This window comes from Sarcophilus harrisii, chromosome 6 (genome assembly GCF_902635505.1).
Source record: "Sarcophilus harrisii chromosome 6, mSarHar1.11, whole genome shotgun sequence".
In the NCBI taxonomy this organism is placed as follows: domain Eukaryota; kingdom Metazoa; phylum Chordata; class Mammalia; order Dasyuromorphia; family Dasyuridae; genus Sarcophilus; species Sarcophilus harrisii.
Genome location: NC_045431.1, coordinates 189202854 through 189220387, shown reverse-complemented (window position 1 = coordinate 189220387; position 17534 = coordinate 189202854). Strand labels below are relative to the sequence as shown.

Sequence of the window (17534 nt, the reverse complement as noted above, 5' to 3'; positions counted from 1 at the left end):
GTGTATTAAAGAATGAAAAGCACAGAAATGTATATATGCATAGATATGTCTCTCAAAAATGTGTACAAGCAGATCACATAACAGTGCTTTAAAGTTTACAAAATACTTTGTTAGAATCTCATTTGAGTCTCCCAACAACCCAATGAAATAGGTATTACAAGAATTATCTCCATTGTTCACAACAGGAAACAAAATTCAGTAAGATTAGTCAAACCAAATTAGAGGCAGGATTAGAATCCAGCCCCAGGTTCAGCCATGTACCTCTAGTTCCTTGAAGGTAATCTCTGTAAAGTTTACATAGTGCTTATATTTATATGCACCGGGTGTAAAACAGACCAATTGAATAAAAATTATTTTTAAAAAATTAATGTTTTAAAAATTCAGAAAATAAAGCCATTTTTTAAAACTCAAATTGAATTTTAATACTAATCATATTACTTGGAAGTTCCTTGCTAAAAGACTTATTTTCCTTTTATTTCCTAGTTCCATTTTTAATACTTTCTCTTAGTGCCACATATAGTCAATAAAAATTAATCAAAAAGTACATGTGAGATAGAGCAATTTATAATAAAAGTATCACTAACAATTGGAGATGGTCAGCATTAGGCAGGGCTGACCACCCAGCTTTCAAGAACCATGGCAAATGGAGGGAAACTGCAAAATAAAAAAAAAAGAATGCTAGACTTGGAGTCAGTTTGGATTTGGCAGTCAGATCTGATACTTGTTTTCCTACTTGCATAACTTGGAGCAGGGTACTTCATCTCTGTGGACTTCATTTTCCATCTTGGTCATCCTTTGATGAGGTCGCTTTGCAGTTCTAAATTCATGATCCTATAACCTCTTAAGGCTGTAAAGAGGGATCATACATGCACTGAAAAGATTGATGTTTCTTTCCAGTTTTAGGATGGGGAGGGAAAGGGAAAGGAAATAGAAAGGTTCTAAAGGAAATGGAACTTTATGTATAAAATGACAATCATTTCATTTCTTTTCCCTTGAATGGAGAAAAAAACCCAAAAATCAAAAGACAGGACACACCCAAATGTCTTTTCTAGGGGGGAAAAAAACAAACAAAAAACTGAAGGTCAGGTGTTCTTACAGATGCATTTTCAGAATTTTTTAAAAATTCATAATTGAAAGTTTAAATTTCAGTTAGAGATCAATGATAAAGATGTAACTTTTCTTCCTATCCAAGTTCAGACACCCTGAAATCTATCCCCAGCCACCTGGTTAAGAATCTCTATTACATAATATTTGTTCTTGATTTACTATACCCCCAAAAGAGATTATTATATTCCAATCCTAGAGGTGGTAAGAGAAGGGGTTTTATTTGCAAAAAAAAGATTAAATGAATATAAGATATTTATTTATTTAATTAAATTAAGTAAAAAAATTCAAATAATCAGGAAAACGAAGAAGTAATCAAGTGATCTAAGGGCAACATTCACCCATCAAGGCTAGAAACCAGACCTCTGAGTATAGTACATACTATATACTACTTATAGTATACTACAGTAGTATAGAAGTGCTATTAGATGTAATACAGAAGAAGTAAATTAAATGGGCAAGTTCAGGAACCCTTAAGAGTCCCACATTCCTGGAGTCAAGCTTTTGTGCAATGTCAAAGGTGTACTTTTGCTCCATGTCATTTATAATGAGCAATTTCTTTCACCAGCTTCTCTTAAAGCTGAGTTCTTTGATTAATAACAGGGGCTTTTCTAATTTTAAACCATCAGCAGACAAAGCTTCTGATTCTGACCTAAAAATTTTGCTAAAATCTTGATGTATAAATAGTGCTCTTCTTCTTCAAAACAGGAAGGAAGTTTTATGTGGTAAACTGAATCAGAAATTAAGTCACAGGTACTTCTGACCTCACCTATTTTAACACGACTGAAAGCTTCCATCAGATTAAAGACCACTTCTCAAGAAAGGGGTCACTTATTATGGCAACGTTTTCCTTCCTGGCATGAGTCTATAAAAATCCGTGTAAATGATGACCCTTCACATTTTCTTTTGATAACCAAGAAATATTTTCCAGAGATAGATAATGGTCTACTCCCTACCTCAACAACCATCACCACCCTCAAACTCCACCCCATTCCCACTCCTTCCATCACTGCTCCCAATTTCATAGTTTTAGAGATATTTTTGGCTCAGAGCTCAAGGGCTGTCTAGGGCAGGGCACTGTTATAAAAGTGAAAATAAAAATACATGCTTTGTTCTTGGGCTGAACAAAGCCCAGGCAAGGTCAAGGAATCTTCGGGGAATTATAAAAGAAGCAACATTTAAACCAAATTAATAAGCAGAAAGCCACATATGCAAAGCAAAATGTCTTTTATTGAATTCAAGGACTAAAGTTCTGTCTAGTATTGCTCAAGGGATCACCTCCTGGGGAACTGATCATTGCATTACAAAGCCCCTGTCTCAAAGTTCAAGTGCTCTTTGTCATACATTCTTCTGAAGCACAGAAAACATAAAATTGACCACCAAGCTGGGAAGCTACTTGAATTTATAACCTGCCTAAATTATCATGGCTTCAGGCTAGAAAAGACTCAAGTAATGAAAGCTGGAGAAATATTAAACCTGTAAGGTCACCACTAGGTTTTGACCAAAAAGTCTGAATGTAGAGGGGGAAAAAATTTGTCTCATTTCAAGAGGTTTTGTAACCACTGGCTATATACCGCTGGCTAAGCACTTCTGACCAAGTGTCAACCAGAGCCTTTTTTCTGATCATCTTATACCTGATGTTTATTATCAATTACATTACACAACTCAGTTATTCCCAGTAAGCATTTGAATAAAAGGAACGGATACCCGCACTAGAATCACTGTAGGCAGATTGACTTTAATAAAATGCCCTTCAGAAAATTCATTTCAAAATAGAGAAGCTTTCTCCACAACTGTAAAAGCCATAAAAATGCAAAATATTTTTGTTAGGAAAATTTTAATCAAAATTACTCCTTAATGTTCAAAATAACATTTAACCTATTTTTTTTTTCTGTCCATATACTGATTAACAGACTATAAACAGGTGATATCATTTCATTTCCCATTCCCCCACCTGAATTTTTTTTTTTTGGCTTTTTTTGTTTTTGTTTTTTGTTTTTTTTAAACACAGTCCCCTCCTGAATGGCCACTATAGATGTCTGGGGATATGGATTACACATGGCAAAGGCAATCCACTTTCATTGGAAATTTAGGAGAACTCACTGATTTCTAACCCCCAACTCTAGGACTGACTCAGTTGTTTTCGATTTGCTCTAGATCTAGGTCTCCACAGTCCAAAGGAAATATGCCCTCCTCGGTGCTCTCACAATCACTAGGGTCGTCTTCTTCGCTTTCACATCCTGCAGCTGCTTGCGTACAAGCCCTTGTGCCGAAGCCAATCTGGCAAGGTCCGTGATGTCTGACTTCATCCAGCTGCTCTTTCACTGGACTGGAACCAGGGGTGATGATGCTCATGAGGTCATTTGAGTCACATGGGGAGGACACAATTGTCTTCATTTGGGTATCATCTTCATCTTCATCTTCATAATCAAGGGAGCAAAGACTTTTTGAATTTTTTAGAGTCTGAAATAAAACAAAACACAAAAATGAATTTATTTTGTGGCATACAGAGAACAGGTGGCTAGTTTTCTTGATTTGTCACATTTTTCAGTTAGACTGACCTTCCTTAGTGTTCAGCAGTGTATGAAATGGGAGTTGGTTCGTTTAAGTGAGTTTTCAGCTTGCTTACTCATATTTCCATAAATTCACATCTTCAAGATAGCTTTCAATAGTCAATCCTGTTATTTACCTTTTTTTTTTTTTAAACATTGCTATAGATTTGGAACTGAAAGATTTTCTAATCCAACTCACTCTTTTTACAAATAAGGAAAATAAGAGTCTGAGTTGATTATATAAGCCCAATATCATATTTACAACTAAGCAACAGACATAGATTTGAATCCCTGTCCTTCCGGTCAAAATATGAAGTGTCTTTTACTACACCCAAGCTGCTGGTGTAAGAATGAAGGAATGGCAGTGAAGGCTCTACTTAGAAACCAAAGAAACAAAATGAGAAACAAATGAGAATGTGTTTATTTTAGAATTAGCAACACTGACCACTTAAGACTGGGTCTATCTGGAAAACAAAACAAAACAAAAAAACAAAAAAACTGTTAAGAACCAAAATCGGCAAGGTCCTTACAACTTAAGTAGTTTACTCCCTTCAAACCACAATTCCTCAACAAAAGGTTTGGGTGCCTAAGAATATAAAGATTCCTCACCGGTTATAAAAAAAATCTCACCGGTGATAGATAACAAGCAGCCCATTAATCAGGGTCAATTCCATGAGGATGCCAGTGAATGTAAAATGGCATTTTGCCCCAGTTAAAGATCAAGCCACTGTCATTTTCCGATAGAATTCTATTCTCAAAATGAAGATCAAATCCTAATTTAGTCTATCAAACATAGTCCACAAATTGCTGAGGGGGTTTTCCCCATACACATTTGGGATACATCCAAAGGAATTCATCCTTCATTCAAATGAGGCAAATGAGAGTATATTATCTCATGAAGTTAATGAAGCTAGTTATTTAAGAACCCAGTTTTTACCTTTTCCAACTCTCTAAAAATCGATGACAAGCTTGTTTTACATTTAAGTTTGCATCTTGACCAGCAATTAAGATATGACCATACACACAAAAATAATACACATACACAGGATTTAAAATGAGTATGTATAGGTGGAAGCCAAATATTGTTTAGCTATTATGATTATCTATAAATATATACACAAATTATTTCCTGTAGGTTTTACTATATTTATAATTATTTCTCCTACTACTCTAATAAATAATTATGTCTTTTACTATAATTCTCTGGATTTAAAAAACCCTGGACTCAACCTTTTATGAATGTTTGTATGTATCTACCTGACAGATGGTACCAATGACAACTGCTGGGATGTCATTGCAGCATGTACCAAATTCACAGATTGCAATTATGCAGCTTAAGCACTACAAACAGCAGGCTTCTTAATGACTTCCAGTTTATGTAATTTATAGAAGGTGTTCTTGTAATAGTTATCATGTCATTAATACTTGTAAAGAAAAAAATGGAACACAGCTAAAAATCGAATAAAAAACTCCAACATGGAACTAAGGATCCAAAGCTTCTTGAGCCTTGAGACTTGAAAAATAAATTACTTTCCCTTGATGCTATTTATTTACTGCATTTAAACAATACAGATAGTTAAGATCTGTCCAATGAAGGCTGATGCTTTCTTCTCCCTGCAATATGCACACAAAATCTGTTTCATTTGAAACACAGAATCACAATTCAACAAACATTTTTAAGGACTCACTGGGCTAAGCACTGAGTACACAAAGAGCAAATGGAATTGTCCCTGACCTTAAGCAGTTTACATTCTGCAGTGTTAGAGCTGGAGTTTCCTAGGGATCTTTTAAGACAACCCTTCCCTCCATCAAGTTGCCGAGAAACTTAGAGATGTTGAACAATAATACTTACACCATTGGACTACCCATATGGCAAAAGAAAGGCTGTTTTCTATGTGCACATAAGTAGGCAAGTTTAAAATATAATTTATAATGGGTAAGTTTATGAATCTCTAAATTATTAAGTCAAGTTACTCCCTGAAGATTAAGCACATCCTAAAGGATGTGTGTAAAGAAAGTAGAAATCGGCAGATTAGCTGTACTGCACTTATAGAGGTCATGGGTTTCCCCCCTTCCCACCCGTTCTCTAGCCACTCAAGGCAATCACATAACCCAGCAGGAGCAACTTGTTTAATCATGGGTCCTCATAAAAGATGTTACATCAGAAAAGATGAGAATCCAAGGCTAGCAGTGTAGAACTCAAAGCACTCAACCCATGTCTTTGTTTATTAAGGAATGTAAATAAGTTTCCAAAAAGGGTGGGATGGTAAATAGCTGAATATTCGACTTTCTCCAGAAAACAAAGACTAAGTGGGAAAAGTAAAGTACCTTCAAAGCTTCCTTTTCCAATCAACAAGTCAGGCTTACCTTTAATTGAAAGCAAGACAATGTCTAAGTGTTCTATCAAATTTGAAGCTCTGAAATTCACAATGAAATCACCAAAAGAGGAGTGGAGGTGGGAAGAGGAGAGACAGAGACAGAGACAGAGAGAGAGAGAAACACAGACAGAGAGAGAGAAAGAGAAACACCCATAGATACATTTGCCACATTAGTTCTTAATCACATACTGTACACTATAAAACACAGATTACCTGCTGGTCACCAAAATCATCAAGAAGCTTTTGCTAGGTTTTATTTCTCTGGGGAGAAACTCATAAAGGGTAAAGTCACAGAAGCTCAACATTAACTTTACAAAGATCTATATGAAAAGTGAAGCATCTTGGCCAAGCCAACTTTGATAATTGTAAAATTTATTTCTTATTTTAAAACAAAGTTAAAATCTAGAGACTCCACATATCCATTAACTGAGTTTCAAAAAAAGCCCAAAGCCTAAATGAATCACTGGACAAAACATTTAGGAAAAAAATAAAAACCTGGCCAGGTACTGTCTGCTCACATTTGTCACCAAGCACATGAAGGACCTGGATTTATGCATAGAAAACGCAAAAAAGATTTTACATTTAAGAATAAAAGTGGCTCTAGATCTTAAGAGGAAGTTAGAAAGGTGTAAAGAATACTGACAGTGACTCTTTTGCTATACAATCTACACAAAGAAAATCAGGCTGGCTTCCTTTCAGAACATTTTCATTGTTGTTGGGTGGAAAAGTAAACTTTAGTAATCAGCATGCTAAAGAGAGAAATGCTGATATAAATAGCTCCAAAGAGAACTTTCTAAGGAGCAAAGGCATTTCCTCCCCCCAACAAATCACATTTTAGAACCTCTCTCTCTTTAGTCTCTTAATTCCCCCATTTCATGAAACTCACTGAAAAAATATTCACCATTAAGCTTCCTAAAAATTCTAGTTATCGGTTAAAAGGTTAATAGCGGCAAAGGTGTTTAAAAAAAAAAAAAAGAAACCCTATACTTTTATTAATAGAATTTTGAACAATTCTTCTCAAGGATGATACTTTTTAAGGTACCTCATGCTGCTAGACAAGAAAAGACTTTTAAACCTATGACCAACAATTACTAAAACTTTGCAAATAATGTTCATTCTTGGTATTTAGAAGCATTTTTTCTTTCCCTTTTGGGGGAAGGAGAAGAAAGGTGGTGGTGGTAGTGGTGGGGAACACAAAAAACATATCCCAAATGCCAAAATAAAACAAACACAGGGAAAAATCTGAATTGTATTCCAGCTGACTCTTTTGGTGGGAGGACAGCATTGTCTTTCATGAATAAATAAAGGCTCCTAATAAATCTTCATATTATGTCAAGACACAATGAACCTGAAGATCTAAGTGCAGTTTAATTATACTCACTTCCTGCTTTAATTTGGCACAGATTCCTTCTGGTGCTACAATCACTACTAACAAAGAAATTAATTACCATCTTAAAGAACACATTTTTTTTTTTTTTTTTTTTGCTGGCCCTGTTACAATATCCTAATTAATTCATAGTATCATTCTTTATTTAAGCCTATGAATGCTTTATTCATATCCTCTACTACCCTGAAACAGACTGCTTCAATGCAGTTATACTTCTATACAAAGCACATGAATGTCAAATTCAAGGCAAAGGAAAAAAAAATTAAGATACCTGCACATTTAAAACAGTTTGGGAAATCAACTATTCCCCCCAAGGATTCAAACTTCAGACAAGGAAAATAAAACATAAGTTTCTTGTTTCTGTTGCACTTTATGATCACAAAATAAAGGAAAAAAAATCAATGTCCCTCATATCCTTCCCCTCTCCATTTCCCAAAACAAGTAAAAAGAGATTCTGCCCATAAGATGTGAAAATATTTCACCCAAGTTTTTCTCTCACTTTCAAGAACAAAAAAATTGTTAGTTAATGAAAATTGGAATAAAACCCAAGTGCCTGATTAGTTGGTTGACCATAATTGATCCGAGGGTCACATTTCTTGTATCCAGGAAATCCTGAGGCATGCTCTTCTCAAAACAGGGACTAAAACAAGCTGTGATAGTGATCTTGAATATGGCAGAACGACAAAGATAAAAACCAGAGATGACAAGTCTAGAGGGGAAAGAGGGTGCAAAGAAGCTGTATGCAGACTCTAATTCTCCTTCCCACTTCTATGACACATTTTATCTCAACTGCTTGAGGAATAATGATAGGATGAGAGCAGTGAGCAGAACCAATTTCTCTTTCAAGGGGTCCAGATCCACAAAACAAAACAAATAAAAAACACCTGCCTTTAAAGAAATGTGGAAAGTTCCACTGGTAGGTTTTTTAATGCCAGGGAACATAACGGCTCATTTAATATATTAAAACATATACTCCCCCCCCCAAAAAAAATAAATCTGGTACTTTAGGTTCCTATAAGACCAACAAAAGGAGGAAGGTTGGTAGGGAAATGGGATGGGCAAAAAATAAAGAGAAAGGGAAGAAAAAAGGGAGCAAACTAAAGATGGGGAAGAAAGACAGAAGAGACCCACAGGATGGAGGCAAAGAAGAGCCAAGACAAGACAGACACAGGGGTGGGTCATAGCTTTTGAAATGTAGATGAGAAGATAAACTGCCTTTTGTCACATCCTCAGTTAATCTCTAGTCTGATTCACCACTCTTTCAAAGGGCAATTAAATGAGCTGCTACTTAACAGGAAATACAAATCCAAGTCTTATCTAACAAATCACTAAAAATGCTGGTTCTGCAATGACTTTTGGTGTTGTCTATTCTAGTATAGTGTAAAGTATTTGCCCATAGCCTAAACTGTCATTAAATTCAAGTAGACCTCCTTTGTTTTCCGGTGCAGGATATAAACATTAAAGGACCAAGTCCCAGGTCCCTGAGTATTTAAGTGTCAAGGAAGAGGTGAGATTTGAGCAGTCTTTGCTAATATAAATTAATTATTGTTTAAAACATTTTGGCTTACATATCACCTTCGTTTCTGAATATACATCTTGTTCTCTTTTCCCTATCTAGAGAGCTATCCTTTGTAAGGAAAATCAGTTGAAAAAGCTGACCAGCACATCAACCAAATATGAAAATATATGTGATGCTGCATCCCCACAACTTTCCACCTCTGCAAAGAAGGGAAGGAGATACCATTTACCTGTCTCTACTCTGGAGCCAAGCTTGGAGATCACACAGCTCTATGGTGTGGTCGGTTTGTTTTTAATTCTTTTCCTTTTTATAGGTGTAGTCACTGTGCATATATAGTTTCCCGTTTACCTCACTTTGCATCAGTTAATCTATCTTCCAAGAATTCTCTAATTCCATCACATTTAAATACCACAATCTATCTAGCTGCTTCTGCTTCTCGGGTAAGGGGCTTCTTTTGTTTTCGATTCTTTGTTTCCACCACAAGAAGGGTTGCTCTGACCATTAAATTGCCCCCATTCTTACTACCCACATGACCCAGACCTCAGAGACTGTCAAATCCTCATACTCCTGTCAAAGAGGCATTCTCCCACTTCTGTCCACAAGCTCTCCAGCCTTCCTTTCTTCCCTCCCACAAATTCTTTTTTCCTTCTTTCTCTATCTTTAGCCCACATCCCACTTCCAAACTCTCCTAGACCATGCCCTGGTCTAACAAAAAGCAGTAGCATCTGATCACTTTAGCACTGGACCTTTCATGATTGTACACTTCTATCAGACCCCAACAACACTCAACACAGTTGCTTTTCAAGAAGCATACTGCCATCTGATCACACAGTCAGATTGGCAAGACAGAAAAGGCTGCATTCTTTTCACAGAATATGTGAATCTGTGTTTCTCTTCTAAAGAAGACCTGTGTGACCTAGGCTAACACATTTAACCTCGATGGGCTTCAATTTCCTTCAAGATAATCTAGTTTTCTCATTAAACATTTTACCAAAAAATACTGAACATCAATACAATGAAATTTGCTTAGTAACAACTACATTTCATTTTCCTTGAACAATCCTTGAACAGACTTGAAGTCAGAGGATCTGGGTTCAAATATCACATCTGACTCTCCCTCACTTAACATCCCTGGGACTTGGTTTCCAAATCCTTGAGAGGAATGATGGTTCCAAATTCTCAATCCAGGACCCAGTGATGCTATCACCTCTTGGCTCATGTAGTGTCTTTCTCAAAGGGCATTTATTAGTTGCAGGAAGTCTGTCAACAATAACCATAAAGACAAGCCATGATCAGCAGTCACTGAGTGTTCAAGTACTTCCCATAGTAATCAGTCTTGATTTAATAAATAATTCTCTCAACTTCTGTTCATAGGCAAAGAGATTACCAGAACTGGCAGAAAGTCATTCAAGCCTCAGGGACATTATAATTTTCACCAAGTCATTATAATTTAATTATAATTCTTAAACAGAAGAAGTGGTGATAGTAGCTATCATAATTAAGAAAATTCATTTCTACACATCACAACAGCTCTGACTTAAAGAGCCCCAGAACTTGAAGGGCCTCCTGCCAAGATCATCTAATAGAAAAGTCCTCATTTTAATGGTAAAGAAACCAGGGAGCAGAGTTCATAGGGGAGCTGAGATGAAAGCCTCACTTCCTGATTCTCAGATCAGACTCTATCACACCAAGATAGCCAAGTCCTGTTTGTAGAAGTTGCAGCAGAACTAGTGATGAATGAGTCTGGTTCCTGCAGAAATAAATTCAACAAGTCTAACAATTGTTACTTAAACTACCAATTGGCCTCAGAAATGTATAAATTGGGAGACTACACATTATTATTTAAAATTTCAACATGTATATTAGGGTTTTACAAATATTCATATTCTAAAATAATAGTGGCAAAAGTAAACTTTGGTTACTTTTCATTATGGAAATTTTAAATGTGATGTGTAAATTAATCTATAATTCTACACAGTAATTCCTTAAGTCTATAAAGATGGGCAATCATTAACAATGATTAACCCACTTTCAAGAATAATGGGAAGTAATGGCTTGTTGTTACCTAAATTCAAAAGTAATTACAAAAAACAAGCTTGTTGACAAAACAAGGCATTCTATACATTTTCATCCTTGAATAAAACAAACAAAAAAGTCCTATTATAAAAGTGTATTAAAGAAGATAGTAACTTGCTAAGTTTCTTCTCATTCTTATTTGTAAAGCCTTTTTTGAAAAAAGTAAACAAAAAGTTAGTGATGGAAAATGAATTGGAAAAATAAAAAAATTTTTCAGATTTCAAAATTTGATTCTCCCCCCCCCCCAATTTAGTAGTTTCAAATATATTTGAGTCCACGGATGCTCTGTCCCAAATGTGAGATCAATGTGTTATCCAGTTACAGTAATCTGTCATTTTTAAAACTACTTGCCTTTTTAATTTATACATGTTCCTCTCTTTGGCTAAGCACATCACTCAATCGTAAACAGAAAGTAACAGATATTTTTGAGGGGACCTCTTTTAATACTTTAAAACTTCTTAAAACAACTTTAAATTTTTCTAATGTGGCTTTCTTTCCCACACATGGACCCTGAATCAAGGCCATTGTACACCCTTCCCCCTCATATTAAGGACACATCTGGTCTTACACCCATGACAGCTGGTTATATTCTGTCATCTACAGACTGAATCCTCAAAAATAGGACAGAATGAAAGGAACTGGAGAAGTGTCTTTCAAAATTAAAACTTCAACTTTTCCATCTGTTTTGAAACCTATGCTTGGGTGAATTCATAGAAAAATAAATCTTTCATTATGTGAACATATTGAACCACATAACAGTCAGTGAAGTAGCCAGGTCACCAGATAATGGAAAGGCTCATTTCAGAAAGAAATGTTTGCATTTATTAAGCTTTGATACAGTGAGTTCTATCAACCAAGAATATCATCTAAAGACCAGCTGTTACCCTGAAGTGTCTTTAATGATTAACATACTGATTATAACTCCAATTCTCTTGAAGGAGTAAGATAAAATGCTTGAGGGAGAGGGGATTAAAGGGGGAAAGGGAAAATACACAAGGAAAAATTGTTAGTTGGTGTTTTGCTCAACTTTTAATTTACATTCTAAGATGGTGCTGCAAGGTTTTAAATAGTATAACAGAAACATCCTTCTGAGTTATACAAAAACTGATTCATCTTGTTTATCTAGGAGTCTTAAAAGTCCTATTTCTAACAAGAATAAAGGGTTAGTTTTTCTAATCATTAGGTAATATGGTAATAGCTATACGTTTCAATGAGACTATATATTACTTAAGGGATTTTTTGGTGTGTTTTTTAAGTAAACATGCTCAATCACTACCTTTATCCTATGAGTATCCTATGAGTAATAACATCATCTATAGGTTTTTGAACTAACATCAATTGATCAGTGAAATTAGTCTCTAGTGGTCAGAATATACTGGACACATAAAGAATGTGGGAGAAGCTAATATATCTTTCATGGCAAAGATCTAGGTGTTCAGTCAGACAAGATGTTCATGGGGAGTTGGGGAAGGAAAGAGTTAAATGTAAAAGTACCTTCAGGAAGGGGTCTACCCACTCTATAGTAGCCTACTTCTATCAAAAGCAGGGAAAATGGTCTGTCCTTCTTACAGAGGTCCAAGAAAAAAAAAAATTTAAAAAAAAAAAAAGATCCTGATGATAGTCATCAGAGAATTAAGCCTCTTATGACAATAAAATCATGCCTATGTTTCAATGATTTGTATGTAGTATAAATCGTGAAATATTTATTGAATTAAATAAAACCTGTTCTGCTATTTCTTCATTCATCTTGAGCTTCACAGATCCTTCATGGAACCAGAATTCCAGTTTGGGTTTGGATAGTCTCTACAGAAAATTGGGTAACTAAATCACTGTCCACTAGGAGGCTTCATTCAGTCTCATGGACAGAATGAGGCTATCACAGAAGCTCCTTTCTAGTTCGGAATCTTCAGATTCTGCATAAGATCCTCACCTAAAAGGAAGAGGTCATCCTTCTAGAGAAATTAGCTTTTCTCTTTTGTCTCAAGGAGAGTCTTTTCTTTTCAGCCCCCGATGGCCTTCCCAGTTTCCTAAGCCTCGGCTCAATGTGGGTTTTAGAGTTGCTGACACAGTTCTTGCAGATCGATGTCACCCTTCTCTTTGAATGGCTACCTCTCCTTACACCTTTTGTACCTTGTGACCTTTTTAAGGTCTGAGCTGATCCATTTAATCATTTAATCAGATTGCTTTTCTCCTAACACTTAGATCAGCTATAAAATAGGAGCAGCAATGTGGAATGGAGGGAGGGAATTTGGGGGCATGAAACACTTGAAGGGAAATACAGAACCAAGGGGGGGGGGGGGGGGGGGGGACTGGCAACATCAGGAACTAAGTGCTGGGGTGGAATAGTCAAAGGAGAGGGGCAGCAGAAGGTTGAGAAAAATACAGATATGAAAGGGAGAAAGTGACATATTTCAATGAAATTTTGCCTCAAACCTGTCCTGAACTCAGGAAAGGACAAAGAAATTCTCCTTTACTATTCTCCTCTGTTCCCAGAACTGAGGCAAGTGCAACTGGTACCATAAATCAATTACATTATGGGTGAAACATGAGCTAACTTGGGAACCTAATGACGTATAATTTTTGTGGGAGAATGTGTTCTGAGTTCCAAATAACTTACTCAAGATTTGTTTTTTTTTTAATTCATGTGTTTCTCTTTAGAACAATTTACACTCTTAGAAAAATGTTAAATAATACATTCTCCCTTTCTCAATATGCCCCTAAAAGTTTATTAAAATAGCCATGAGTTTTCATGGCACATAACCTACTAAAAAAATATACTTGCAATTTTTGTTTCCTAGGTAGATTAACCTACAGTGAAAGAAATTTATTTTTATAAAGTTTCATAGTCTTGTAAGGGTAAATCTTCAAATCTAATGCCTTCAAAACGAGGCTGTGATCAAGACATGACAGAGGTTACCCTTCCTTATTTCCCTTGCTCACTTACTGAATGGGAGATTAACAAAGTTTAACCAAATAGGCTCTGAAGCTGGAAAGTCCTTTGAGGATGGATCTTTTAACCAAAATCCCTTATTTTGTAAATTAAGCAACTTTTGTAAAAAAAAAAAAAAAAAAAAAAAAAAAAAAATTTACTACCATATCCCTAAATTCAAACGTAAAACATCTGATTAATTGGCATTATACTAGGTCTTTAATGTTTCTTACTGTGATGCCTTATAATGATGGTATGGAAGGGCTCCACAGCTGGTATAGGCCAGAAGAACATAAGTTCCAGCACGTTCTACTCCAAGTCTGTCCTGAGGATCTGATTATCATCAGTAAGTGCCCAGGTGGACAACATGGCTAAATATAAGGATTTTCATTACCAGAAGGCTGGCCACCAATTCATTCATTTGTGTAGTTATTTATCTGCTACTGTCACTCCTGCAGACAATTTGGAATAACTTTCATTGATTTAAATACAATAGAACAAAAGATAGATTAAATTCTAAATCAAAGTACAGCTGCTCAAGGCTTCCTTCCATATCAGCACCCCCAAAATCAATCTTAGCAACATTTTCCCGGCAGATATGCTTCAAGTGGAAAATTGCCAAGGGGTACACATTCCCAGCAGAGACTGAAAGCTAGGACTTTAAGTTTCAGTTCTCACACTATAAATAAGAGTCTATCCCTACCCGCCTTGGGGCCATGTTTTTTATCTTTCACTTTTGTTTATACTTTGGAATGGTGATTTTACTATTTAAATTGCCTCCTCCCTACCCAAATCAATCAGAAATCGCCTCCAAGCATTCCTCAATACAAGGAGGTAAGAGACCCTTTAGGCATATCCAGAAAGAGAAGTAAGGAAATTCAGTTGAGGGAGGCACCTAAAAACATTCAAGAACCTAACCCTGATCAGCACTGGTTTTCAGTATTTACTTGGTTCTTGCTGAAAGTACCACAAATGGAAAGGATCAACATTCTAATATGTGCAAGAATGTTATTTAATACTCACTTAAGCAAAAATTATAAAGAGATCTGATTTACGCTAAAAAAGTGATAGGAAATTGTCTAAAAAAAAAAACTATCTTATGGAACCCTCAAGAATTCTAGAAGTACTTAATGGTAAATAATGCAAAGGATAACTATGCTCTAAATTACAACTCAAATTCCCTTAGAACACCTTAGACCCTCCCCCCCCCCTTAAATTAGTTCATTCAACACTGTAAAGGAAAACAATGGCTACTTTTCTTTCTAAAGTTTCTATAAGGCTCAAACCCCTTCTCATCCAATCAATCATATTTGTTTTATTGGGGGAAGAAGAGGTGGCATATTTAGGACATTTTTTTAGCTGATCAAAAAATTTAGACATGTTAGCAAAAATGAAAACAAGTAATAAGCTGATTAGATATTCACACATTTTTAAAACATTTTTAAAATGCTTATGAAGTAAACAGTTATATCAAGTAGAACTATCAACTTTGCCTATATTATTGAATTCTATCAGTACATCTATTCTAGCCAAATTGAGGTTATGACCTCGGGGTAATTTATTTGTTTTTCCCAGAAATACCAAAATATAATGAACTTGAATAATATTTGTAAGAAAAATCATTTAGATTATATTTTAGAATGCTTGGGTGAAGAGACCTTTATAAAGTGAATCATAAAGACCTGGTTTGAGTTTTTTAAAAACACATTTATGCCCGTGAGTCACTCTGTCCCTCATTTGTAAGATTTCACTTTGTAGCTTTTATAGTATACAGGTCTTTAGAAGATAAGAAAGATGAGCTCAGGTGAGTATGTCAACCACAATCAATTAACAAACATTTATTAAGTGCTTACTATGTGTCAGGCACTGTCCTACATGCCCGAGATAGAAAACAAAATGAACAGAACCCTAGAGGAGGAGATAAACTGTACATAAATTGGCATAGGATAAGATGGAGAGAGCCTTCAAAGGGAAGGCTGGATGCACCTTCCTGTGGCAGGAGGTGGTATTTGAGTTGAGCTTCAAAGAAAAATAAGGATTTTAATGACGTAGAATTAAAATGCCTGTTTTGGTCAGGACAGGTCATGGGCTAGGACCTTCAGCAGATGGTGGCATAGACCCATGGGGAAAGTGCGGGAGAATCAAGAATGAGGATAGAGGTCTGAGTCCACTGCACCACATGGGTTTCCTGCCTATGGACTAATCAGAAGGATGGCTGGATCTCAGCTTTCATATGGCCTTGTTAGTAAATTACGCTGAGAGGCCCAAGCAAGAGACTATAGAGTGATAAATAAAGCCCAAATGTACTCTAACAAATTGGGGTTCTCCCAAACAGTATCCTTCCCTGGGAGCCTTCCCTGTGGCTCAGTAGTAACCACTAAATTCAAGGGAGAGAAGAGCAGACAGACACAGAGGCCAACATCTCTCAAGCGCCAGAAGACAAGCAGCAAAGTGACCAACAATTAAGCACCTACTATCTTCAAGGTACTGTGGTAGGTACAGTGTAGCAAACAAACAATAGCAAAAGCGCTGTTGTGATCTGAATAGAGGAAATAATACACACATAAAATCAGGGGTTGCCAAGGCAGAAAGCCAGCTAGGAGTTATTGGAAGGCTTAGTCTGGAGCCCCATTAAACCATCAAGAAGCTAAGACAGGAAATGATTAAATTATATATATTATTTATGTGTTACCTAACTTTCAGGTATCATTTGAAAAAAAAAAGGAGGGGGAGGGGTTTTTTGTTTGTTGAAATACATTTTCTTCTTAAAATGTAAATAGGTATTCGGATACAACAGCACAGTCAATCTTTACACCTCTGGGTCCCTCATCCCCCAAAGCCAGAAATGTATTCCTTTCCTTATTCTAGCTTCCTTCCCAAGGTTTAGCTCCCCAGGGAGGTTTTTCTTGATCCCTCCCCACCCCCACCCCATTAGTGCTTGCTTCCTCCTGAAATTACTTTGGATTTATTTACTTAGGTAACTGGTGAATGCTCCTAGCAGAAAGCAAAAGCCCAGAGAGGCAAGAGTTATTGTTTTTCATTGATTGATTGATTTGATGACGAAAAGGGGAAGAGGAGATATTTGTATCATAGATACCTTAAGCATGGAACGTGGGACCTAAATACTTAAGTCCAAGTGGACTTTGTTAAGTAATAAGACCACAAATGGTTTATTCTTAGGTACTAATATGTACAAGCTGAATCATCTTTCAGTATTCTCCTCTCTTGATATGTTTGAATCTAATACCTAGAATTTTAGTGTAAAGTCAACTGAAATGCTTTTTAAAAATCCAAAAATAGTTTTGTACAACTCAACACAAACATCTGTTAAACTGCTTTTCTGAACACTGAATTCTATCACAAACATTTTCTCTGTTTAAGAGATGTTTTGATAACATGCAAAATACATGGGGAAAAGCAAACACTTTAGAACAACTCTTCCATTAAGGGTCATGCTAATGGGAACTCTCATTCTTTTATTCTCCCATTTTAGCTCCTTTTACTTCTGAGTTGATCCATCAACCCCTGCAATAGGATTTACTGACTCCAAGTCTACAGAATCCCTTCTTTCCCTCCTGTTCTGTCAACA

At 36.0% G+C, this 17534-nt stretch overlaps 1 protein-coding gene across 2 annotated transcripts in view; it reads right to left on the bottom strand.

Annotated features, from left to right (window-relative positions):
- Positions 1-2314: 2314 nt before the first annotated feature.
- FAM53A (family with sequence similarity 53 member A) overlaps positions 2315-17534 on the bottom strand; it is a 104135-nt gene continuing 88915 nt past the window's right edge. For both annotated transcript variants that reach the window (XM_003773441.4, XM_012552383.3), the window contains exon 5: positions 2315-3567. In XM_003773441.4, coding sequence (XP_003773489.2) covers positions 3238-3567 — 330 coding nt within the window. In that variant the 3' untranslated portion in view covers positions 2315-3237. The remainder of the gene's footprint in view (positions 3568-17534) is intronic.